The following is a 23,367-nucleotide window of genomic DNA, read 5'->3' on the forward strand; positions in this document are numbered from 1 at the left end:
ACACACACACACACACACACACACACACACACACACACACACACACACACAAAAGTGAAAGACGACATACGAACTACTACATCAAGTGAGTGGATGATGGTCTCCACCACCCACCACTACAAAGTTTGGTGTAAAATGGATAAATGCAAATAAAGTTGACATTGCCGTGTAATCTTGACGCTCGACATTTCTCTGTGACCTTATCGTTTGACTGGTTGTTCTCAAAATCAACCCCCGCCCCCTCTCTCTCTTGTAAAATTAACCTTCCACCAAGTTTGGGCTAAATTGGAAAGGAACTGTTCATGAATACAACATCATTTGGCATTTAGAGTTGGCCTATATTATTATTATTATGATTATTATTTTTAAATTACGATCATCATCATCATCATCATCATTATTATTATCACTATTATTATTATTATTATTATTATTATTATTATTGTTACTACTACTACTACTTCTACTACTACTACTACTACTACTATTATTATTATTATTATTTTTTACTGTAAAATCGTGTGAATACTGATATTATTTTTCAATCGATGTGTGTGTGTGTGTGTGTGTGTGTGTGTGTGTGTGTGTGTGTGTGTGTGTGTGTGTGTGTGTGTGTGTGTGTGTGACGTATTTATAAAGTGATTTTTCAGCCAGCCTACTCATACAGGTCAGTTCCTGTTTTCACTGATGGCTGCAAATCCGACACTGAAGTCAGGTATGGAGCCATCTGTACTAATTTTGTTCAGACATCGATCCTGCATGAAAGACATCTGTTATTAAGGTTGAAATATCATCCCGTTTGTGTTTAAGACAATATTGAGTGCTGTTTGTTAGCCTGTTGCTGATTTCAGTAACCACCTCAACTGTGCAGGCTTTGGGTCTATTTATATTCCTTGTTTTTCAGTTTCTCTAGTATTGTTACAGATTGGGGGGGGGGTTCCTTCCACATACGGGTAAGCAGGGCATTGAGATGGTTAATGAGGTGGCAATAGAAGCGGCATATCCACCCACTACTCAGTTTGGCACCCTACACTGTAGACATTATTTTTCTCAAGTTGGGTAGGACCTCCTTCATTGCTGCTGGGAGTGGAACTCTTTCTCAGTAGGAGAATCAGACTCACCCTCACATCTTATCATTTGCACATCATATGATGCCACGCTGGCTTGAAATGCTGTTGACCTGCTTCAGGTTCGAGCAGATACAATTTTTCCAGTTTTTATGTTTGTTGCTGCGATATGGGTGTGCATTATCTCCTAAACGGTGCAGTCTTTGCTGGTCGAGTGTCCCATTACTAACGATGTAAATAAGCATTTATTGAGGGTTCCTGTAGGTCTGTGTGCGTGGAGGGAGAGGGGGAAGTGAGATGGACAGCATTACCTGTGTATCCATCTTCAAGCAGGTGCCTGTAGTCACAACTGAGTGTTTATTTAGAATACTTGATATCCATGGAATATATATATATATGTATATATATATATATATATATATATATATATATATATATATATATATTGGTAGGAGAAGGGATCTTTATTTTGTTTTTGTTGATTTGGAAAAGGCCTTTGACAGAGTCCCTAGAGAGGTGGTGAAGTGGGCAATGAGAAAGCTTGGCTTGGAAGAGTGGCTGGTTAGGGTGGTTATGGCTATGTATGTGGGTGCTCACACCCAGGTAAGAGTGAATGGAGATTTGAGTGATGAGTTTTCCGTGAATGTTGGTGTGCATCAGGGGTCAGTCTTGAGTCCCATGTTGTTTATCATGGTACTTGAAGCCCTTTCACGTGACTTTAGAAACGGACTCCCGTGGGAGTTGTTGTATGCTGATGATTTGGTGTTGATTGCAGAGAACGAAAGGGAGGCGGAGGAAAGATTTAGGAAGTGGAGAGATGGTATGGGGCACAAGGGCCTAAGGGTAAATGCAGATAAAACAAAAGCGATGATATCTAGGGCTGGTGGCTGTACTGTCAAAGACGAGGGAGAGTGGCCATGTGCAGTTTGCCACAAGGGCGTGGGAAGTAATTCCATCTTGTGCGGTGTTTGTGATAAAAGGATGCATAAGAGATGTAGTGGATTCAGAGGTAGACTGCGAGATAATGCTGATTTTATGTGTGCGGCATGTAGGGGTGAGCAGGTGGAGATTGTCAGAGGTGAAAGGATTGAACTTGCTGGTGAATCTCTTGAGTGTGTGGAAGAGTTTTGTTATTTGGGAGACATGTTGTGTGCTGGAGGTGGGGCTGGAGCTAGCTCTGTGGCTAGGGTGAGAAGTGGTTAGAAGAAGTTCAGGGAGCTCTTGCCTCTCCTGACATTGAGAGGACTCTCCCTACGTGCTAAGGGGTCTTTGTATGTAGCATGTGTTAGGAGTGTAATGTTGTATGGTAGTGAGACCTGGGCAGTGAAGGAGGAAGATATTCGCCGGCTCAGACGTACGGAAGTGACAATGATTAGGTGGATGTGCAGTGCGTCCCTGCGTCCAAGGCCTGGAGGGGCTGGGTTTACGATGGAAGAGTTGAGAGGTAGGATAGGACTGGAGTGTATTGATGTTGTGATGAGGAGAGGTAGATTGAGATGGTTTGGACATGTGGAGAGGATGGGGGATGATAATTGGGTGAGGAAGGTGAGAAGTGTTAATATTGGGGGTGGGGTTATGAGGGGTAGACCGAGAAAGACATGGGACGAGGTCATTAAGTGTGACCTCAGGGTTAAGGGACTGAACAGGGAGGCAGCGTGGAGAGCCGCCATTAGGTGACCAAGGCCGACACATGCAAGCATGTTGGAGCCTTTAAAAACGAAACGAAATGAAACGATATATATATATATATATATATATATATATATATATATATATATATATATATATATATATATATATATATATACACAGTATATTGTGTATATATTTGAATTTTTGTCATTCATTGTATGGTGGTGCGGAAGAGTTCGCTGTTGTAGGTTTGAAGGTATTTTGTGGTGTGCAGCTATTCTCTCTTTTAGCAAGTTGTAATGTAAATTATTTTGTGATTATTATAATGGCATTGAGACCCAGAATGTTGTCCATATAATTTATTTGGGACACAGAACATTAGTTCTCACAAACTGCTGCAGTTTGGATACACAAAAAATCGTCATTACCAATTTTATCATTGACAGTTATGAATTATTTAAACATATATATTTCATTAAAGATAAGCACAATGGTATATAATGTGGTTTATAAATTTCTGTGCCGGGACAAACAACGTTGCCACTAGCAGTGACCATTCTGACTCAATTGTAAGTTCATTATTGCATGTAAGTAAAAGTAATAGACAACATTTTCTGTTGCTGGAAAAAAAGGAAAGAATGTAATGGGATTAGGATGTGTGTGTGTGTGTGTGTGTGTGTATGTGTGTGTGTGCGTGTGTGTGTGTGTGTGTGTGTGTGTGTGTGTGTGTGTGTGTGTGTGTGTGTGTATGTGTGTGTGTGTGTGTTCTTGGAACTACATTATTTTTGATGAGGAAGTCAACGCCTGATATATAACATTTACTAGCTAAAACTGCTGGTAAAATTGAATAAGTAATACATAGGCTGTCAACAAAAATTTTAGTAACCAATGTCTATCAAACATCCAGTCTCTGAAAATTTTAGCTATTAGAACACTATGTAAACCTGAAATTACATTGTGTGATAATCATTTTGTCTTATAATCATGTGTTCCCTTCCTCACCACTGGGTATGTCATGTATTTGCTGTTAGAATGAGAGGAGGGTTGTTGAGTAATACATTTCAAAATCACCACAGAACAGATTCACAAACACTTTTACAAGCAATTCCATGTTGTAAGTGAGAACTGTGTTTCTTAAAGGCATAGGAAGGATAATCATTAACTTCCCACGCCTCTTGTTGTTACTGGAAGCCCATATCTTAATCACGAGATGGAATTAGTCGTATGTTTATGAATCCTGGTCCAGGATGAGTTCCTTCAGGTCGGTCGTCATTTTTGTGGTGCTGACACTAACGGCCATCACTGTCCCGTTCTTGCCCTGGGAAACATTGCCAGATCTGACAAAATGAAAGTTTAGTACGTGAAGCTGTATTGGTGCGAATTAACATGGTTAGTTTACTTAACGGTAGGAAATAACACCTTTAGGAAGATATAAATAAAATATAAGTTAGAGGTTTTTTTATTTGAGTGACGCCTGGGATTGCATAACTTACCGACAGCTTATAGACCATATTTGTCCATAATATTGATGGATACTTTCAAGGTAGTAAGTGCAATATGCAGTGTTGACAAGTGTTGTCTCGATTATATAAATATATTACATCAATATTCACATAAAAAATGAATTACGTCTGCCATCCCCCCCTCTCTCTCTCCCCCCCCTTCTCTATCTCTCTCTCTCCCTAAACTTTAATGTGGGTGTTATGTCTTCTCTTCTGCTACAGATGTCCGTCTCAGAATGTTAGATTTGGTGCATCATGCTGGTGTTCATCTGGTGACTGGAGTCTGCAGGCCATCCTCGATTTCGAGTCTGTTGGTGAATGTTTATGCTTTTCAGATTTACTTCGACAGTCGTTGACGGTGAGGTATTAACATCGTCTTCACCACCTCCCAGACTCAGTGCCTTGTGACTTAATCTCCCTGGATTACCGCTCTTCTGGTAATGCCTCTCCCCCAAGTTTCCTGAAGCCCATGGGTTACCGAGTCCGATACGTTGCGTCAGCTTTCTATGTCCCTTCGCTGACGGATTGTTCGCATGGGCCCCGAGAGTAGGGTATTGGCTGCTCCTGCAAGTGATGTTTTGTTGGTCCGTAGCTGATAGATAGAGCTCCCTTACTTCTTAAGTATCCCTAGCATTTTAAAACATGCCTCTTCCCTTAACGGTTCCTTCTCTCTCGATACAGCTGGACAGAAGACCGACGCTGTGATGGGCTTTGGTGTCGTCTTATCTTCCTTCTGTCTGGGCGATAACATTCCTGGGATTTCTTGATGATTAATTTATTTATTTTTCTAATAGCCGAGCTGACTGAGATTTTAATTGCTGTCCATATCGCGCAAGTGGCTTGATGGTGATGCCACAGTGTTAAGTGGCTTGATGGTGATGCCACAGTGTTAAGTGGCTTGATGGTGATGCCACAGTGTTAAGTGGCTTGATGGAGATGCCACAGTGTTAAGTGGCTTGATAGTGATACCACAGTGATAAGTGGCTTGCTGGTGATGCCACAGTGATAAGTGGCTTGCTGGTGATGCCACAGTGATAAGTGGCTTGATAATGATACCACAGTGATAAGTGGCTTGCTGGTGATGCCACTGTGATAAGTGGCTTGATAGTGATACCACAGTGATAAGTGGCTTGCTGGTGATGCCACAGTGTTAAGTGGCTTGATAGTGATACCACAGTGATAAGTGGCTTGCTGGTGATGCCACAGTCTTAAATGGCTTGATGGTAATGCCACAGTGTTACGTGGAATGATGGTGATGTCACAGTGTTAAGTGGCTTGGTGGTATGCCACAGCGTTACGTGGCTTTGTTGTATGCCACAGCGTTACGTGGCTTGGTGGTATGCCACAGTGTTACGTGGCTTGGTGGTATGCCACAGTGTTACGTGGCTTTGTTGTATGCCACAGCGTTACGTGGTTTGGTGGTATGCCACAGCGTTACGTGGCTTGGTGGTATGCCACAGCGTTACGTGGCTTGGTGGTATGCCACAGTGTTACGTGGCTTTGTTGTATGCCACAGTGTTACGTGGCTTGGTGGTATGCCACAGCGTTACGTGGCTTGGTGATATGCCACAGCGTTACGTGGCTTGGTGTTATGCCACAGTGTTACGTGGCTTGGTGGTATGCCAGTGTTACGTGGCTTGGTGGTATGCCACAGTGTTACGTGACTTCACAGTATGCCACAGTGGTACGGTACATTGCTAAGAAAGTTCAGGCCAGGAACAAATGCTTAGCAGAACTGTGTTATCGTTAGTGTGGAAAGGACCACCTGCAGCATTATGAGATCTAGCAGAACTGTGTTATCGTTAGTGTGGGAAGGACCACCTGCAGCATTATGAGATCGCTTCACAGCATCATTTAGACAGGAAGTGCGATTAACCTAACCCCGAATAGGTATTCGCTGTGTCAGTGCCACGTTTCACAGCAACCCTAAAAAGTCTGATCATTGCTCTTCATAGGAACTGCACTTACTAAAAACTGCACCACTAAAATTCCAAGCAAAAGAATTTTATTCTGCATCGGATTCTCCGGAAAATACCATGATAGGCATTAGGACATAACACTTGGTACAGACAGTCCTAGAATGACACCTGCTGATGTGTTCCTGCCGGAGTGTGTTAAGGGCTATATTTTACAGACACCTGTTGACTGGACTGAAACATTATTTGAAAACAAACAATGATATTAGAGGAAACTAAGGTATTATTGTGAACTGAAGTGGGATATCATTGGTGAACTGAGCTTGAGTGTCAGTAATGAACACGTTCGTTGAATTGCAGTATCACTGGTTAGTATGGTGTGAAGTGTTTTATTATTTGCTTTAGCACACTTACCTACTGTGACGTGTACTAAATTGTAGACAAATATATATATATTCCTAAAACATCATATACAAAAACTACAATGCTTGGGCTTATATTAATTCGAGACTAATCCTTTATAGACTTTGTGGGCATCCCAGTTTGTTACCGAGGCTGAAAATTACTCGTTAATGACTGTCTAGAAAATTGCAACATAAATTTTAGATGTTATGAGTTTGCCCATTTAATATGTATGTATCTATATCTATATCTATCTATCTATCTATCTATCTATCTATATCTATCTATCTATGTATCTATCTACCTATCTATATCTATATCTATCTATCTATCTATCTATCTATATATACAGAGAGAGAGGTGGTACTTACTTGCTGTTCACGAGCACAGTCTTCCAATGCCTTGCCCTGGTCGTCGGTACCGTCCGTGTCACATCCTGCAGTTTAGTAAGGGAGACAGGTAACAAAATGAGAAGTAATTTAACGCAGCCTGATTTGTGAAAATCACCACCACCACCACCATCACCACCGCTCATGGAAGACGGTGACAGCAACATACCCTCCCCCCCCCACCAGCAAACACACACATGCACTAGCACAGACACACAGGTATTACATAGCCTTGTTTCAAACACTGGATGCGCTATTAATACAGTAACAGGTTGGTACATTATTTTATTACTAAATCATTATATCCATACTTACATACACACATACATACATGCATCCATACATACAGACATACATACGTATATTATGATACATACTTCGATCATGTGCTTATATAAACAAAATCATTAATTCTTTCATTAATATCTTACTCCACCCAGATCGTTGTCACATATAATTACACATTATCATATAAATATCACATCTTCCCTCTTAACTAGTTCACATCTTTTTGTTTTGTTTTACACTTCGTCAGTTAATTTTTTTATGACTTGCTTCCGCTTTCTGTTTTCATCATTCACTGTTCATGCATTCCATACTGTCATACATGTCTGCCTGTTCATGCTGGGGACTCGACTGGCAAAGAATTCAGTGCAGAAAATCTGAGAGACAAAGTCACACGAGAGAGAGATTATAAGTCCATCTCTTTGTAAACTGTCTGCTAGCATGTAGGAGTTACCTCCATGAATCAGAAGAGCTATTGTAGTTTCATTATTTTTCTACTAAGTCAACGAGACGACTTTGTAAAACTAAGGAACCATGTCTCGTTAAGCAGTTTTTAGTACAACAGTTAGTGAAGGATAGGATTCCTACATCGTACACCACAACATATACAACTGATATCCAGCTAAACTCTTTTAGTGTAACACTGACTAATGAAGCTGATCCACACAGGAGAGACACAAAGGAAGGTGGAACACTTACCCGATAATATGTCCTCAACACAGGTTTCGCAGGTAGCATTTCCGTTGCACATCTCTGAAATACACAACATATCTCCATTTTTATATTTTAATGAAAGGGCTTCAGCACCACTTGATGGTTAAATAATGCAGTGTGCAGATAATTTCACGATATTCTATGGGAGTTGTATATTTCATTATTATAAGTTGCGTACAGGTTTCTGTGGAACTGACCAGTAGGATTAGGTGGAGGACCATTGGGACCTGGTGGACCAGGTTGAGAGTTGGTCAACGTGGCCATGAGGACCACCGCTGCCGTCAGCAAGATCTCTGTCATTCGCATCCTTGTTACTGGGATGAAGATGCTCTGTCGGGGATAACACGAGGAGGTTCAGTTGTCAATCAGTTATTATGTACTCTGGTCATTTAATAGCACGTCATACAGTAATCACAACAGTGCTCACGTTAAAGTCATAATGACTCTCACAGTCGTCTTTCTTGATCTACACAGTTCTAATGCAGACTTCTTAACACATCTGATTCTATTTGCTTACAGTAGTCATTTCAGTGTCGCCAATACGTTTGCCTTTTCGGACCGTTCTGAGTCACTATCGGAGAATTCTTAGCGAGTTGGTAAATTCCCTAACATGGGAACGTGGTGATAACTGTGGTGTAGCTACGTTGCAGTACACAGTACGTTTAACATTCTGCAAATGTTTTTAATACCTTGAGTATTATGAAGTGTTTTTCTAATCATCTGCGAAATATAATATAAGTTAATTTTCTTAAACTATTTTTCGTCTGCTCATGTCATACCCAACTAACCATTGTGGGAACGACGACTGATTAGTAAATGATTACCATAAAATTGTTGCGGTGACCACAAGTGTATTCATGGAGCATTTTCCATAAGGTGTACAGCACTTCCCTCTCATGCACAGCACCACCACTCACCAACATTCCAGGACAATTTTCCCCTACCTTTCTACCCATCACACCCACACCTGACAGGCAGGAATCGAAATATTTCCTAACTCATTATACCGATACAGTTGATCATTGCCAGATGCTATCATATATTATTGATTTATATACTAACTCTACTGTAATTGTGTCTAACCCTGGACATAGACTTAATACTCTGTTCCCTGGGGTACATGTAATACCCCTCCAGTCACAACGTCAGCGCTAATACTCACTGTAGATACTGAATACATGTCATGGCAGCTTCATTAAGGACTAGTGTAATAGTAATGGCAATGGTGTTCTTTTGATATGCCGGTGAGTTTTGAGGAAGGTCAGTAAAGCCATTTTTTTTTTTTTTTTTTTTTTTTTTTTTTTTTGCTAATGTCAGAAAATCAAACATGTACTTCAACCTGGGATCGACCAATGGTTCTGCAAACATAATCTTTCTCTGATCACTTAAATTAAATGATTCTGAAATTGCTCTAAGGAAACTGAAAGACGGACTTGGAGGTTATGTATTCATCCGTGTCTTTCTATTTGTATGCAGGTAATGCAAATAAATAAATACTGTATATATATATATATATATATATATATATATATATATATATATATATATATATATATTAATGTACAGAGTCCGTAACTTCTTCACTGAAGAGCAGCTAGCTATAATTTATAAGAGTCATGTGCGCTCCCAGCTTGAATATTGCTCACCTTTGTGGAATGGATGTTGTGAGGTTGGATTAAAACAACTAGACAAAATTTAGAACAAGGCTGTTAGAATTATTAACAACCCTGCCATTACAAATAAACTACCTTCCTTACAAGTAAGAAGGCATGTTGTCTCCCTTGCATTATTTTACAGATATTTTTATGGCAAATGCTCAGACAAAGCTGTGTCCATGGTGCCACCTCTCCATGCCTTCCCTCGTGCTACACGGGCATATGGTAGCGCTCAGGACTGGAATGTCACCCATATTCTAGAACTTCTGCCTATCAGAATTCTTTCATTCCCCATACTGCATCTCTTTGGAACGCGCTTCCCCAGAGTTGTTTTCCTCCAAACTTCAACCTACAGCTGTTGAAATCTAGCTGTTACAGATGTTTTATTAACAGAGGACACCAGTATTCTGGTGTACGGATTATTTTTTTTTATTCATTTGTTTTTCCTTCTTCTGTTCTGTTATTATATATATATATATATATATATATATATATATATATATATATATATATATATATATATATATATATATACATACATATATGGGATTTCATTGCAATCTGGTGGATGAGTGGGAAGAAGGTGCAGTAAGAGTTGATTATATTTTAAAGTGGGTAATGATTCGGATGCAGTATTAAACTGAATTTTTATCGGCGTTGGCTGAAGTATACACTTTCTGAAATATAACGTGGAAAATGAAGACCGTATAATTAATCGACTGTGTGCGGCCTTAAAAGTATTCGTCTTGCAGGATAGAGGAATTAAAGCAGCAAAATGTATTTTTTTGGCAATGATGAAGGTATGCGCTCTCTGAATAATTTTCGGTTATATCTTTGAACGTGGTGAGGCTTATTTTGGAGCATTTTTCATGGGCATGACGTCAACAGTGTAATTTATACTGACCTAAACCCATCTGACTAACCTGAAGTGACACAAAGACTTGAAAGGACTTAAGCAACTACAACAGGCCTGAATTTACTTCCTCTGCCCTGGATATGACTAAAATAAACTTGACTGACTAGAGTGGATCTAGACTATCTTGAATGTATGTGAATAGTCCAGCATACCCTGTACAAACTTGGAAACCGCCCTATTCATTATTCAACATATTAAGGCAACTATCCCACCTTTTCTGTTACTGGCTTTCCATATGCATTGCCCACATTGTTGAACTGCTTCATTTCATAACAAATGAAGCAGTTCATACCTTTCGTATATTGGAGCTTAAAATACTCACAATCTCAATGCAGGATTAAGTTTTAAAAAGTACTATGGACGTCTCGTGTAGAAAACGGCATGCAAGTTGCCAGGTGGTGCTCGGGAGAGGTGTCCCAGACGATAGAAACTGCACGCGTGGGTAATTTTACCACGTTATTATTCCTTCAAACCTCCGTAATGTCACTGTCTTATAACTGTAGTCTAGTTGGGGTCATAGAGGGTATTTTGTAGCCATGATGGAGCTACTATGGTGAATTTCACATTATATTATTAATCGTTAAAACTTTGTAATGTTACGAATGTCCTGTGTTTGCTTTACCACCATGTAGTAAAAAATGGTGAAAAGGAGCAGCTACCCCCAGGCGAGACACAAGCTGGTCAGGCACCTAGACCCTAATAAAATGAGCACTACTCATACGCACACTATAAAATGCCAAGTAATTCGAGAAATGGAACAATTATGACTATACTGAAACCAAAGAAGGACCCAAACACGATGCCTTTTGCAGACTCATAACACTACTTAGCACGGCATCCAGGATTTTTAAATGAATCATTTTCAACAAAGTTACACTTCTTGTCTCCGTGTTCCCTTCGTAATACATATTTAGGGCACTAAAACCTGCAAACAACCTACTGTTTATACTCACATAACAAGCATCTGACAGCATGAACACGAAACCCACACAGCCCACGCTTCATACATTAGTCGTCAGTAAAGCCTTTGGCACCATTTTCCAGCGCAATTTAATCACCATGATCTTCAACACAATCACCATATATTCCAACAGATTATCTAGCAGACAAACTCACGTTTCATTTCATTGCAAGTATGACGAATGCGAAATTTCCCTAACAGAGTACCATTGGGTTCCGTTCTGTCACTCGCACTATTCGTCGTATACATGCATGATGTTCCCATACCCTCGCAACCCACAAACATTGCCTGACATGCAGATGACACCGCAATAACAAACGCAAACCACATTACAGTCACAGTCTGTACACTGCAGCAGATCTCAATACACTGCAGACTTAAGTCTGAGAATACAGGTTGACGATCGTCCCAGCCAAATTCATCACCACATGTATCACCAGCAGCAAACGAGACCCCAGTAACTCCCATGACATCACACATAATAATGCACCTGTGTCACACACCCTCCACCAAGATTCTTGGATTATGACTCAGGACGTACCTTCTATGACGACGTACAAAACATTAAGATGCCATGCACCCCCATTCTTAATGCACTCACGGCAATTACTTGGCTGACCTTGAGGAAAAAATTTCTTTAGTGTATTGTCCAAACAGTCCAATAGATAAATGATGTCCTATGCCTCTCCAAAATGGGTTCCAATCCCATCTAATACTCACTACAACACCTTGGCACCTTGGAAACGATACAGAAGAACACCTTAAGCATTACATAGGCTGCACCAAACCACTCCCATCACTCACTTACACTCTGAAACTAGTCGTCTCTGTCAGATACTATCAATATTAGAGGGAGACATTTCTATGCAACTAAAAATGTCAATGCACAACAACCCTGTCATTGCAAGACAGACACAGGACACCTGGACACATAAAACAATCGACACACATACATTATCAAACTCTCAGCAACATCGTACCTCTGGATATTCCAACATTATCAATGAAGAAACGTCTATAAATTAACTTCCCGAACAGGGCAGTACAAAACTTCTAACAGCTAAGATTTGGACTGGGCTGAATCAATGAGAAGACATACCCACCTTTTACAATAGGCCCAGGGAACATAACACACATAATGGAGTCCTGCAGAGCACAAGTCACACTAAATCACAGACACAGCATCAACGGCGCATGGAGCATATGGGACCACTCCTTTTTTTATATTCAAGGAAGAAGGAACCATAGGTCAGAAGCCTGCAAATTGTTCCCCGCAAGAAAAAACAAAAACAAGATAACAGAGAGCCAAATTCAACAACCGTTAATTTCCAGATGCCTCGACACACTGCGTTTTAAAGACTGGAGATCATAAGCAGGAGGAAATACAGACAGAGGGAGACACTTCCAGAGTTGACCTGTTGCATACATGAAGGACTGGCAGTAATGGTCAACTCTTGTATTAGAGAGTTGCACAAAAATGAGATGAGAGTTTGCTGCTAGACAGGTACCACGCGTCCGCAGTAATGGTGGATGGATGTAAGCAGTCAGTTCAGAGGAGCAGTGACCATTAAAGTAACGATAGAAAAGAGATAAAGAAGCAACAGCTCAGCAAAGAGACAAAGATTGAAGAAAGCGAGACAGAGGAGGCGAGCTAATAAGACGAAAAGCCTTTGACTCTATTTTGGTGAGAATAGCTGTATGTCGGGAGCCTTCGTATATATGAGCATTGTACTCTGCACAGGGGCGAATAAAACCCGTGTATAAAGTCAACAACTGCAGGTGGGGAAGGAAAAAAGGAATCGGCTTAGCACATTCAATTTCTTGGAAGCAGATATTTCAAGATGGGTAACATGTTCTTTCCAAGATATATCCCGAGAGAATGATGTTTAAATATGATGGAGGGTTGTGCTCGACATTATTAGAAACTAGAGGGTATTCCTGTGGAAGATTGTGTTGGGTTGAAAAATATATGAATTGAGTTTTTGATGCATTAAAAACAACAACATTATTCTCATCCCAGTAAAAGATAATAGCCAATTCGGACATTCGGGGTACCATTAACTGCTTGAACGGACGCTGATGGAAGCAGATAGAAAGATGAAGATCTAGTCTTCAGCGTATGAGTGGATACAGTTAGATGTAGTGCTTAAATGGTCATTGATGAATAAAACGAAAAGACTTGGTGAAAGGACAGAGGCCTGAGGAACACCACGATATACAGCTCTAAGAGATGAACGGTGGCCGTCTACAACAGCAGCTATAGAACGACCAGAAAAGAAGCTAGAGATGAAGGCACAAAGAGAAGGATAGAAACCGTAAGAGGGCAGTTTAGAATTAAAAGACTTATGCCAGACTCAATCGAAAGCCTTTGAGATGTCATGTGCAATGATAAAGCTTTCGCCAGACTCCGGAAAAGAGGATGAATAGGAGTTTGAAAGATAGGTGAGAAGATCGCCACCGGAGTGTCCTAGGCGGATCCCATACTGAAGATCAGAAACAAACGGAAAGATGTTTAAAATTTTGTTCTTGAAAATAGACTCGAAAACTTTTGAACACAGGATGTTAAAGCAATTGGGCGATAGTTAGAGGGATGGGAATGGTCACTCTTTTTTAGAGATAGGCTGAAATAGAGAAAATTTCAGAAAGAAGTAAAGGTACAAGTAGCTAGACATAAGCGAAAGGGTTGACCTAGGCAGCGTGTAAGCACAGAAGCACAGTTCTTGAGGTCAACAAGAGGGACCACATCAGGCCCAGATGTCTTATTAGTATTTTGGCCCGTGAATACATCAATTGGAGATATTGCACTGTCAGCCATGAGGAAGTCAGAAGGGGGAAGTGATGGAGGAACAGCACTGGAATCGTCTAAGATGGAATTAGAGGAGAAAGTCTTAGGGAAGAGTTCCGCTTTATCAGAAAAAGAAAAAGCTTCAGAACCATTAGAGCGGAAAAGAGGAGGAAAAGATGATGAGGTAAAGTTGTTAGCAAGGCTTTTGGCAAGGTGCCAGAAGGAGCAGGAAGAATTCGAGTTGGAGAGTTCAGAGTATAGTATGAATGAAATTATTTTTGGCAGAGTGAAGAACAGACTTGGGACGATTCCGGGCAGAACACATATAAGAGTTGAGATTCAGGATTGGGTTGGCCCTGGTATCTTTTGAATGCCATCTCCCTGTTGTGGACAACATAAGAACAAGCGTGATTAAACCAAGTTGTTGTTGTTGTTGTTTTTTGCATTAGTCAAAGGATATGAGAAAGGAATGTGTGCTTCCATGCCTGAGAGAATAACCCTCGTAATGTACAAGTTACACTCGGATGGTTCCCGTCCGTGGAATCGGTAATCATTTAAAGGAAAATCAAAGTATTGCCTGAGGGCCTCCCAACCAGCATTTCCAAAGTGCCAGAACCGACGCTTCATTTGACGGTTCACAGGCCTTACTGAAACGATAGAACAGGTTAGCATGATAAGGTTATTATCGGAGAAGCCCAGTGGAGAGGAAAAATTAACAGCGTAAGCAGATGGATTAGTTGTAAAGAAGAGGTGAATTATGTTGGAACTCTCTCCAGTACGTTCACGAATACCTGTAAGGTGTTGTAGAAGCTGCTCTAGCAACAACACTATCAACCTCTGTACAGAAGGAGATGTCCTTAGGAAGCATATCTGTAATCTAGTCAATGTTCATAAAGTGTAATTAATAGGCAAGTTGGGGTCAAGCTGGAGGGTTGCTCAAGACTTTATATTTTTATAACATGATACGGATTTACGTATGTGCGGTTCTCTTGACTAACCTTTTCCCGCACATCGATGGAGTCTACTTTATACAAAAAACACTATCATAGCTTTCCTAGATTCTACTGGTGCTACTGATTATCTATCTATCTATCTATATACCTAGGCTGCTTCCCCCAAGGAAAGGGAGGTAGCCGAGACAGGACGACACACTCTCCATTTACTCATCCATTTAAACACATTCATTCACATCTTAGCCCCAAAGGGGAGAACGGACAGATCCTCACCGCACCACACCGCACAAGGGTCAACTGCGCAATGCAATCAGTGACATCCGCAGCAGGGCCCGACAGCAGAGCTGGTTTACCCCTGCCACATCATAACATACCCATCCCCTTACCCGCACCTGACCTGACTAGCTGATCAGACCAAATGCGGAAGAATATCCCCTCAGGGCTGCGTCATCACTTATTTATTCACAATTTCTCTCCATTTATTTCTGTCACGCACAGCCACTCTTCCTTGCTTGACAGACATCCCTCTCGCATCCAGCGCTCTCTTCACACTATCCATCCATCCTATTCGTGGTCTTCCTCTCAGCCTTACACCTCTCACATCAGATCTAGTTATCTTTTCCACCAATCGCTCATTATCCATTCTCTCCATATGCCCAAACCATCGCAACACCCTCTGCTCAACTCTACCAGCCATCTCCTGAACAACTCCAGTTCTCCTTCGCACTTCATCATTTCGCACCCGATCCATACGCGTCACTCCACACATACTCCTCAGACACCTCATCTCCATTACATTCAAACTTTTCCTCTCTGCTACACCCATATTCCATGTTTCAGCCCCATATAATGCAGTCGGTACCACAACACCCTCATACAGCCTTCTCTTTACATCCATTCTAAGCGAACGACATTTAAACACTTTTTTCATTCCTCCCAGCACCTTTCCTACTTCATTTATTCTAAACTTCACTTCTGCATCTATTCTTCCATCCACAGCAACATGTGACCCTAGATATTTAAAACAATCTACCTCCTCAAGCAACTCACCATTCAAAACTATATTCATCCCCCTACCATCTATCAACCTCGTACACTTCATCACTTTACTCTTATTCTCATTTACTTTCAAATTCCTCCTTTCACACACCCTTCCAAACTCCTCTACCAACTGTCTCAATCTCTCCTCTGAATCAGTCACCAGTGCAGTATCATCTGCAAACAGCAGCTGCCTCAGATTCCAATCTCCACCATCAACATTTACCAGACTCAGACCACCTAAAACTCTTGCATTCACCTCCCTTACAACACCATCCATGTAAATATTAAACAACCAAGGTGACATCACACATCCCTGTTGCAGCCCCACTCTCACGGGAAACCAATCACTCACAGCATTTCCCACTCTTACACATGCTCTACTATTTACATAAAAACTTTTCACCCCTTTTAGTAACCTACCATCAAGTCCATACAATCTTAAAACAGTCCACAAAGCCTCCCTATCAATTCTATCATACGCTTTCTCTAAATCCATAAATGCCCAAAACACATCCTTGCCTTTCGCTAAATACTTTTCACACACTTGTCTCACAGCAAACACCTGATCAACGCATCCCCTCCCTCTCCTAAAGCCACACTGCTCATCACTAATCACTCTCTCTGTACCCTCTCTAACTCTCATAATTAACACTCTACCATACACCTTACCTACAACACTCAACAGACTTATACCCCTAAAGCTAGTACATTCTGATTATAGTACAAGAATATATTTAATTCTTTCACTTGACAATGGGAAGATGTGTACACAGAAATGTGGATGTTACTTGCTATGAAGTGAAGACCTGAGGAGAGAGGCAATGCGATGGAGCTCAGTAGTCCACTGGAGGGAGTAAGGATGTCTATGCTGTGCAGTGTGTTGCTTTCTTATATATACACTGCCAGACCCCTTCTGCATAGCTTGCTGCTTCGTTGTGCATTACACGCACTATCAGTTTCTTGCAGTCCCCCTCTCCCCACCTCTCATATTTTCTGACTGCGCAATTCATCCCCCACCCCCTTATACATTTTCTTTCCCTTCATCCACGTGACCCTTCAGCCATCACCTAACACTTCTCAATAATATTCACTGCATTTAATATGGTTGTATCAACTGGCAGACGGCTGAGTGAAGAACTACTGCAGAGAATCTAACCTAGCGAATCCTTAAACATGGATAGGTTTGGGATGTAATAATGCATTCAGTTATTATCAAACTTAATTATTCTTTTTTATTTGGAGATAACTTACAGAAAAACTATTACATAAATTTTCACACGTCAAAAATTACCTAACGTAACTAACTCTGGTAGATTTTCTGTGCGATAGTTAAAACTTACAAGAGTAATATGCTTCATAAACACAAGATATGATTGTTTATGCATTAATACTTGTATCATTTATACTCATCTACGTAACGGTATTACCAGTAGAAAAAAAAAAAAGTAAAGATTTCTTTGCATGAAGGAATAAGTTTTATATGGGAAGGTGATTAGTGAACACGATATTATCACTAGAGATTATATGCATAAAAAAGAAAAAATGTTAGAGGTTTCACTTACAGTTCTCTTTGAAATGGTAGATATTGGTACCTATATCTTCATAACAACTTTAACCAACTTTTTTTCCATAGTGTAAGACACTTTTGCCTCGGATGCTCAAAATACTTATATAATTGCCTTATCTCATCCTTATAGCCATACTTGCCTGCCATCGATAACCGAATCACTCCAGCCGCCATATGGTGACCTAGTACGTAACTGGCTGCCACAGCGAAACACAACCCGGAACACCGTCATAAATCTCTGTAGTGTGACTTGTACAGAACCTCATGTGTCCAACAAACATATTAGTGACTCAAAACGAGTACATTCTCGTTGAAATGGTGTAAGAAATACTCCTTCAACACTCATGTGTCCAGTAGAATGAGAGAAATATCCGTGGTTCAAGTATATCCCAGTGTCTACTTTATACCCATCTAAGTTGATGGCCTATGTTTGATGACCTATCGAAATAAAATGACAACATTTAAATACAAGTATAACACACACACACACTATATATATATATATATATATATATATATATATATATATATATATATACCTAAATTATTTATTTGTCAGCTTCAGACTGGTTTCATGTAAAGCGCGGTCGAATAATGAAAAGGATTACCAAGGCTTGGAGCAAACAGCATTATCTTCATTCAACTGGCTGACGTCTCGATAATAACATGTAGCATCCTCAAACCTCAGACCACAAAAAGACTTCACTGTAGAACAGGATGAACGTTGTTTTCAAAGACAACTTATAAATTCAATGCAGAAGCCATTCAACATACAACCCTTCAAATTATTTATTACAATGTGCTATAACAGAGTAAGGCAACACCTGAATCCCTGTGGTGATTGCCCAATATCTATATAAATACAGGTAAATTATATAATGAATAGTAATCGTTATACCAAGTAAATATTTAAACAGTTCATAATTACTCGAAATATACTAGCTACACGAAGAGATAATGGGTCATGCTGAAAATAAACAAAATCTATAAAGCAGTAACCGAACGTGTACCTCCACCACTGCCCGATCCGGATTCGCTCCAAAATTAAACAAAAGCTTTCTTGGCCCATGACCCACCCTTCCACAAAATTTCGTTCTGAGTCATTCAGAACTTTCAGAGATATCGTGTGGACAAACAAACAAACAAATTCTTCGATCCAGATGATCCAGATCACCAATATCTAAAGAATTTTGCCCTGGCCCATACCCTATCCCTGCAAAAATTTCAGGAAAATCGTTTATAACTTTTTCAGTATTCCAGCTAATCGACAAACAAACAGATCAACAATCAAACGCCTGCAAAAACATAACCTCCTTGGCGGAGGTAATAATCACAACTGCTGAGTAAGAAATAGTGCCTAATATAAACAGGAATAAACTACTCTAATCCTGGATGAGTAAACAATACTGCATAAAATAAACATGACTCACTACAACTTGATAAGTAAAACAGTACACATTGTAAACAATGTAATCATAATTATAATGTTATACAATTACATCAGTGAAGTGCATAGATAAACAGAAACAACCAGTACAGACAGACAACAAGAAAGCATTCAGAGAGTGCATACCTTGGCCAAGATCACTGAAGAATCCGAATCCGGATCCAGATCCGCCCGATAATTAAACCAATTTTTCATCTAGCCCATGATCCACCCCTTCACAAAATTTTACTGAAATTGAATAAGAATTTTTGGAGATCTGTGAAAAATCAAACAAAAAATATCTGGATCCGGGTGATGCTCCGAATCACCCTAAAATCTAATGGACTCTTTCTTGGGCCATATCCAACGCCTCCAAAAATGTTCATCAAAATCCGCTCATAAATCTTTGAGTAATCCTGCCAACAAACAAGCAGTCTAACCGAGAAACCAACGGGTAAGAACATAACCTCCTTGGTGGAGGTGATAATGACAGTTCAAAAGAACTGCTGTGGTTTTAACGGTATGCTATGCATTACCTACTGACGGCAGTTTTACATTAGGGACTGTTCTCTGTTTTTACTGACCTAGATCTGAACGTGCCTTCATACATATCAGTGTAACGATAGGTAGGTATAAAGACATAGTGATGCTGATTATGCGTTACTGACGTAGGGAGTAGGCCTTAGATGCTAGGAAACCGAAAAGGATGGATGTATTAAAAATTAAGTGTGTGAGATGTGTATGAGGAGTAGGATGATTTCATGTGAGTGGAAATGGCAGTATGACAGAAGGGAGTGGAAGAAGATCTAGTCTTATGGTTGGAGCAAATGGATGTGCTACATTGGCCAGTTACACGAAAGATCTGATAATGGCTGATGCAAATGAAAAAGAACAATGAGAGGAATGGACACGGCGATTAGAAGGTACAATACATGGATGGATTAAAAAAAATAAATAAATCAAATTGCTCTGTGCACCAGAAAAGAATTTCACATATAAACATGGAAGCAATTAAGAAAATTAGAAATACAGTAGTTTATGGGGAATAACCTCATTAACAATAATGTAAAGCAGGGAAGAACTGCAGTGTACGAGGTAGACCGGAAATTCTGGATTTTGAAAATGGTTTATTTCATTTAAGGATATCCTGTAGACATTTCTTTTCTCGGCCACATTCCCCCTTACATTTACTTCAAGGTTATTTGGTTACTTTTCACACCTGTCATCTAGGAAATTAAACTACTCACCTGAAAATCAGTAGTCAAGAAGCTTCGTATAGGAAACAGGTATATATATATATATATATATATATATATATATATATATATATATATATATATATATATATATATATATATATGTGTGTGTGTGTGTGTGTGTGTGTGTGTGTGTGAACTTACTTCTTAAACCATAGCAAGTCTACACAAATAATGGTAGTCTGGAGGGTATTGGTCTCTAATTATCTCTTCCAAGGTTATGTTTTAGCAGCCGATGTTTTTTTCTATTTTTTTCTTTTTCTGTCTTTTAGCATCTTTACTTACAAATTTATGAAAGGATTTTGATGAAATTTTGTGGCAGGGTGGGCGTTGGGCCACGGACGAAACACTTGAATTTAGAGATGGATCCGGATTTGAGTCCGGAGTATGCAGCTCAATATCTCCAAAAGTTCTCTATAAATTTCAATGAAATTTTGTGGCAAGATGGGCCATGAACAAAGAATGAATTGTTTAAATACTGGGGCGGACGCAGACCATTTTTAATGGATGCATGCGCCCTCTGAGTGCTTTCTTTTATTCAGTTATCCAAATTTATCCTATAAAAAATGGCCTTTCTCATGTGTACATTATTCTCATATGTGCCAGAAATTAAGTATGATTCAAACACGTTTCCTTCCTCGAAGCTATTTGACCTACCTATATATATATATATATATATATATATATATATATATATATATATATATATATATATATATATATATATATATATATAGAATCTTAGTCCTATGCGAGCCTCAGAGTATGAAGGGCGTCCTTTACAGGCAAATACACATTAGTTGTTAAACATGACGTCACACATGTCCTTGTGGATGGTGTTGGTGAAGACACTGATGGACGATCCATCAGATTCGCCTGTGCGGCCATTCCTTCTCATCTGCCACATCCTGTATTCTTACCTCTCTCCACTGCGTTCATTTCTCATTATGTCCACACACACACACACACACACACACACACACACACACAATCCAAATGTTTAATATTTTCTAGAGTTTCTTAATTTTCTTTAAGGTAGGAGCTAAATCACTACTTTTATATGCAGTGGTCATATGTATATTAGAGGGGCGTTGAAAAAGTTTTGGCAACAGGGTAATAAAAGCAAAATTAATAGAGATACACATTTATTGAAGTTCACACTCCTTCAACACACTCTCCTCTAAGGTTTACACACTTCTGGAGCCATGTCATCCTCTTAACAAAGTACTCCGTGTACACAGAAACAGGTACACTCTTCAGTTCTGAATTTATCCTCCTGGCAAGGTCCTGTTCCCTTCGAAGTGGATCCTAGAAAGTTTTTCTGACAATATAAGGAATAGCTAAAAGTCACACGGTGCCAGGTCAGGACGGCACCGTGTGACTTTTGGCTATTCCCTAAATTGTCAGGAAAACTTGCTGGGATCCTCTTCGAAGGGAACAGGACCTCGCCAGGAGGATTAATTCAGAACTGAAGAGTATACCTGTTTCTGAGTACTTGGAGTGCTTTGATAAGTAGATGACACGGCTCCAGAAGTGTGTAAACCTTAGAGGAGAGTATGTTGAAGGAGTGTGAACTTCAATAAATGTTTATCTGTATTAATTTTGCTTTTATTACACTGTTGCCAAAACTTTTTGAAGGCTCCTCGTAGCATCAACCCTTTATCACTCTTTCGTGAAATTTTTTACTTTCGTTTTCCTTTATCTTACAAAATTTTCTTGTCCTTTGAATTTATTCTTATTCTTATTCTTATTATTTTATCATTTATTTTCCTCGTTGTATATATTTTTTCGATGTCATAACCTTTACTGTTTATATTTATATCGTCTTTATTATAATAAAAATAATAATAATAGCAAGGATGAGTACTCAGTGAATGAAACAACCTGTACTTCACAGCTTCCAATCTATATATTTAAGTTTGTCCTTATAGATTAAATTTCGATTGATTATTCTTAATTATCATATTTCCTTCTATCCTGACCGTCAGCATTTCCACTATATTTGGTTAAAATCAAAACAGTTTCAGGTTACCTTGATCTTCGATCTGTTGTTTTCAAATTCCACCCTTCATTTTTAGGTAACCCACCATCTTTACAGCAGGTTTTTCCCAGTCGTATTGAATCTTTAATTTACTACACTGAAAAACTGACTTTGCCATGGAATCTTGATCCTCATGGATTGTTATCAAAATCTAATCCTTTAATCTTTGCATTGCCCTGATTCCTTCTTTTAGAATGTGAAAACTGATTTACCCTTGATTATAAGTGTGGCCTTTACCTATTATAATCTATCATGCGGTTGAGCCATTCAATTGGCTCGTCCATTACACAACGTTTAATTAAAATAAGATCAGAACTCTTTTAGTTATTTTCATGACACAAATACCTATGGGTCAGTCTTTTAACTCTTTCTCTGACTTTGGCCATTGAAAGAAAATTCTTAATTTCTGATTCCTTTGTTCTTGTCTCAGCATCATCCATCTCACTCACTCTGATCTGTAACAGATTATAATAGTTCAAGTTAACCTTCTCATCTGACCCTGAGCTTTAGCCTTTCCCTGGGACCTTGAACTGGACTGACTGTTCTCGAATGAATTAATTTAACCCCTGTTTTCCTTGAACTTTATAACCATTTTCTAAGTCGATTCTAGCTTCTTAAATTAGCTTGTCATGCGACCTTAATCTTTGATCTTCCCTGTGACCTTGATCTTTGGTATTTTTCTTAACATCGAATCTCTTCTTTCTTACCTTACCATTAGCCTTTCACAGTATCGTCTAAATTAGATTAAAACTGAAACATCGATCTTGCTGAGTGGCCCTAATCTTTGATCTTTCCCTGTCAACGTCAATGTTAACCGTTTTTTTTTTTTCTTTTTCAAAATTTACTCATTCTTTCTTGC

The 23,367-nt window shown here is 39.5% G+C and overlaps 1 protein-coding gene and 2 long non-coding RNA genes across 3 annotated transcripts in view; all 3 read right to left on the reverse strand.

Annotated features, from left to right (window-relative positions):
* LOC145405234 (uncharacterized) overlaps positions 1 to 17,081 on the reverse strand; it is a 40,366-nt gene extending 23,285 nt beyond the window's left edge. Inside the window, exon 1 of the long non-coding RNA XR_013898317.1 lies at positions 17,007 to 17,081. This is a non-coding gene — a long non-coding RNA (uncharacterized LOC145405234). The remainder of the gene's footprint in view (positions 1 to 17,006) is intronic.
* Positions 3,862 to 23,367, reverse strand: part of LOC145405233 (uncharacterized) — a 39,794-nt gene continuing 20,288 nt past the window's right edge. Inside the window, exon 5 of the long non-coding RNA XR_013898315.1 lies at positions 3,862 to 4,036. This is a non-coding gene — a long non-coding RNA (uncharacterized LOC145405233). The remainder of the gene's footprint in view (positions 4,037 to 23,367) is intronic.
* On the reverse strand, positions 6,207 to 10,744 carry LOC145405251 (uncharacterized). Its single transcript, XM_080276669.1, has 5 exons — positions 10,691 to 10,744; positions 8,105 to 8,237; positions 7,893 to 7,946; positions 6,891 to 6,955; positions 6,207 to 6,302 (listed from the first exon to the last, which is right to left on the reverse strand). The coding sequence occupies exons 1-5, from the start codon at positions 10,742 to 10,744 to the stop codon at positions 6,207 to 6,209; spliced, it is 402 nt and encodes a 133-aa protein (XP_080132795.1).

The sequence above is a fragment of the Coenobita brevimanus genome, chromosome 66, assembly GCF_032717465.1.
Source record: "Coenobita brevimanus isolate Jiangsu-jjx chromosome 66, ASM3271746v2, whole genome shotgun sequence".
Taxonomy (NCBI): domain Eukaryota; kingdom Metazoa; phylum Arthropoda; class Malacostraca; order Decapoda; family Coenobitidae; genus Coenobita; species Coenobita brevimanus.

Excerpts from the sequence above, each read along its gene's own strand:
- LOC145405251 (XM_080276669.1), bottom strand. The coding sequence starts at position 10,744 with ATGAAGCAGTTCAACAATGTGGGCAATGCATATGGAAAGCCAGTAACA. Across the intron at positions 7,947-8,104 it reads TCCTCCACCTAATCCTACTG|AGATGTGCAACGGAAATGCT; the intron begins GTCAGTTCCACA and ends TGTGTATTTCAG. Across the intron at positions 6,303-6,890 it reads ACTGTGCTCGTGAACAGCAA|GAACACATCAGCAGGTGTCA; the intron begins GTAAGTACCACC and ends ACACTCCGGCAG.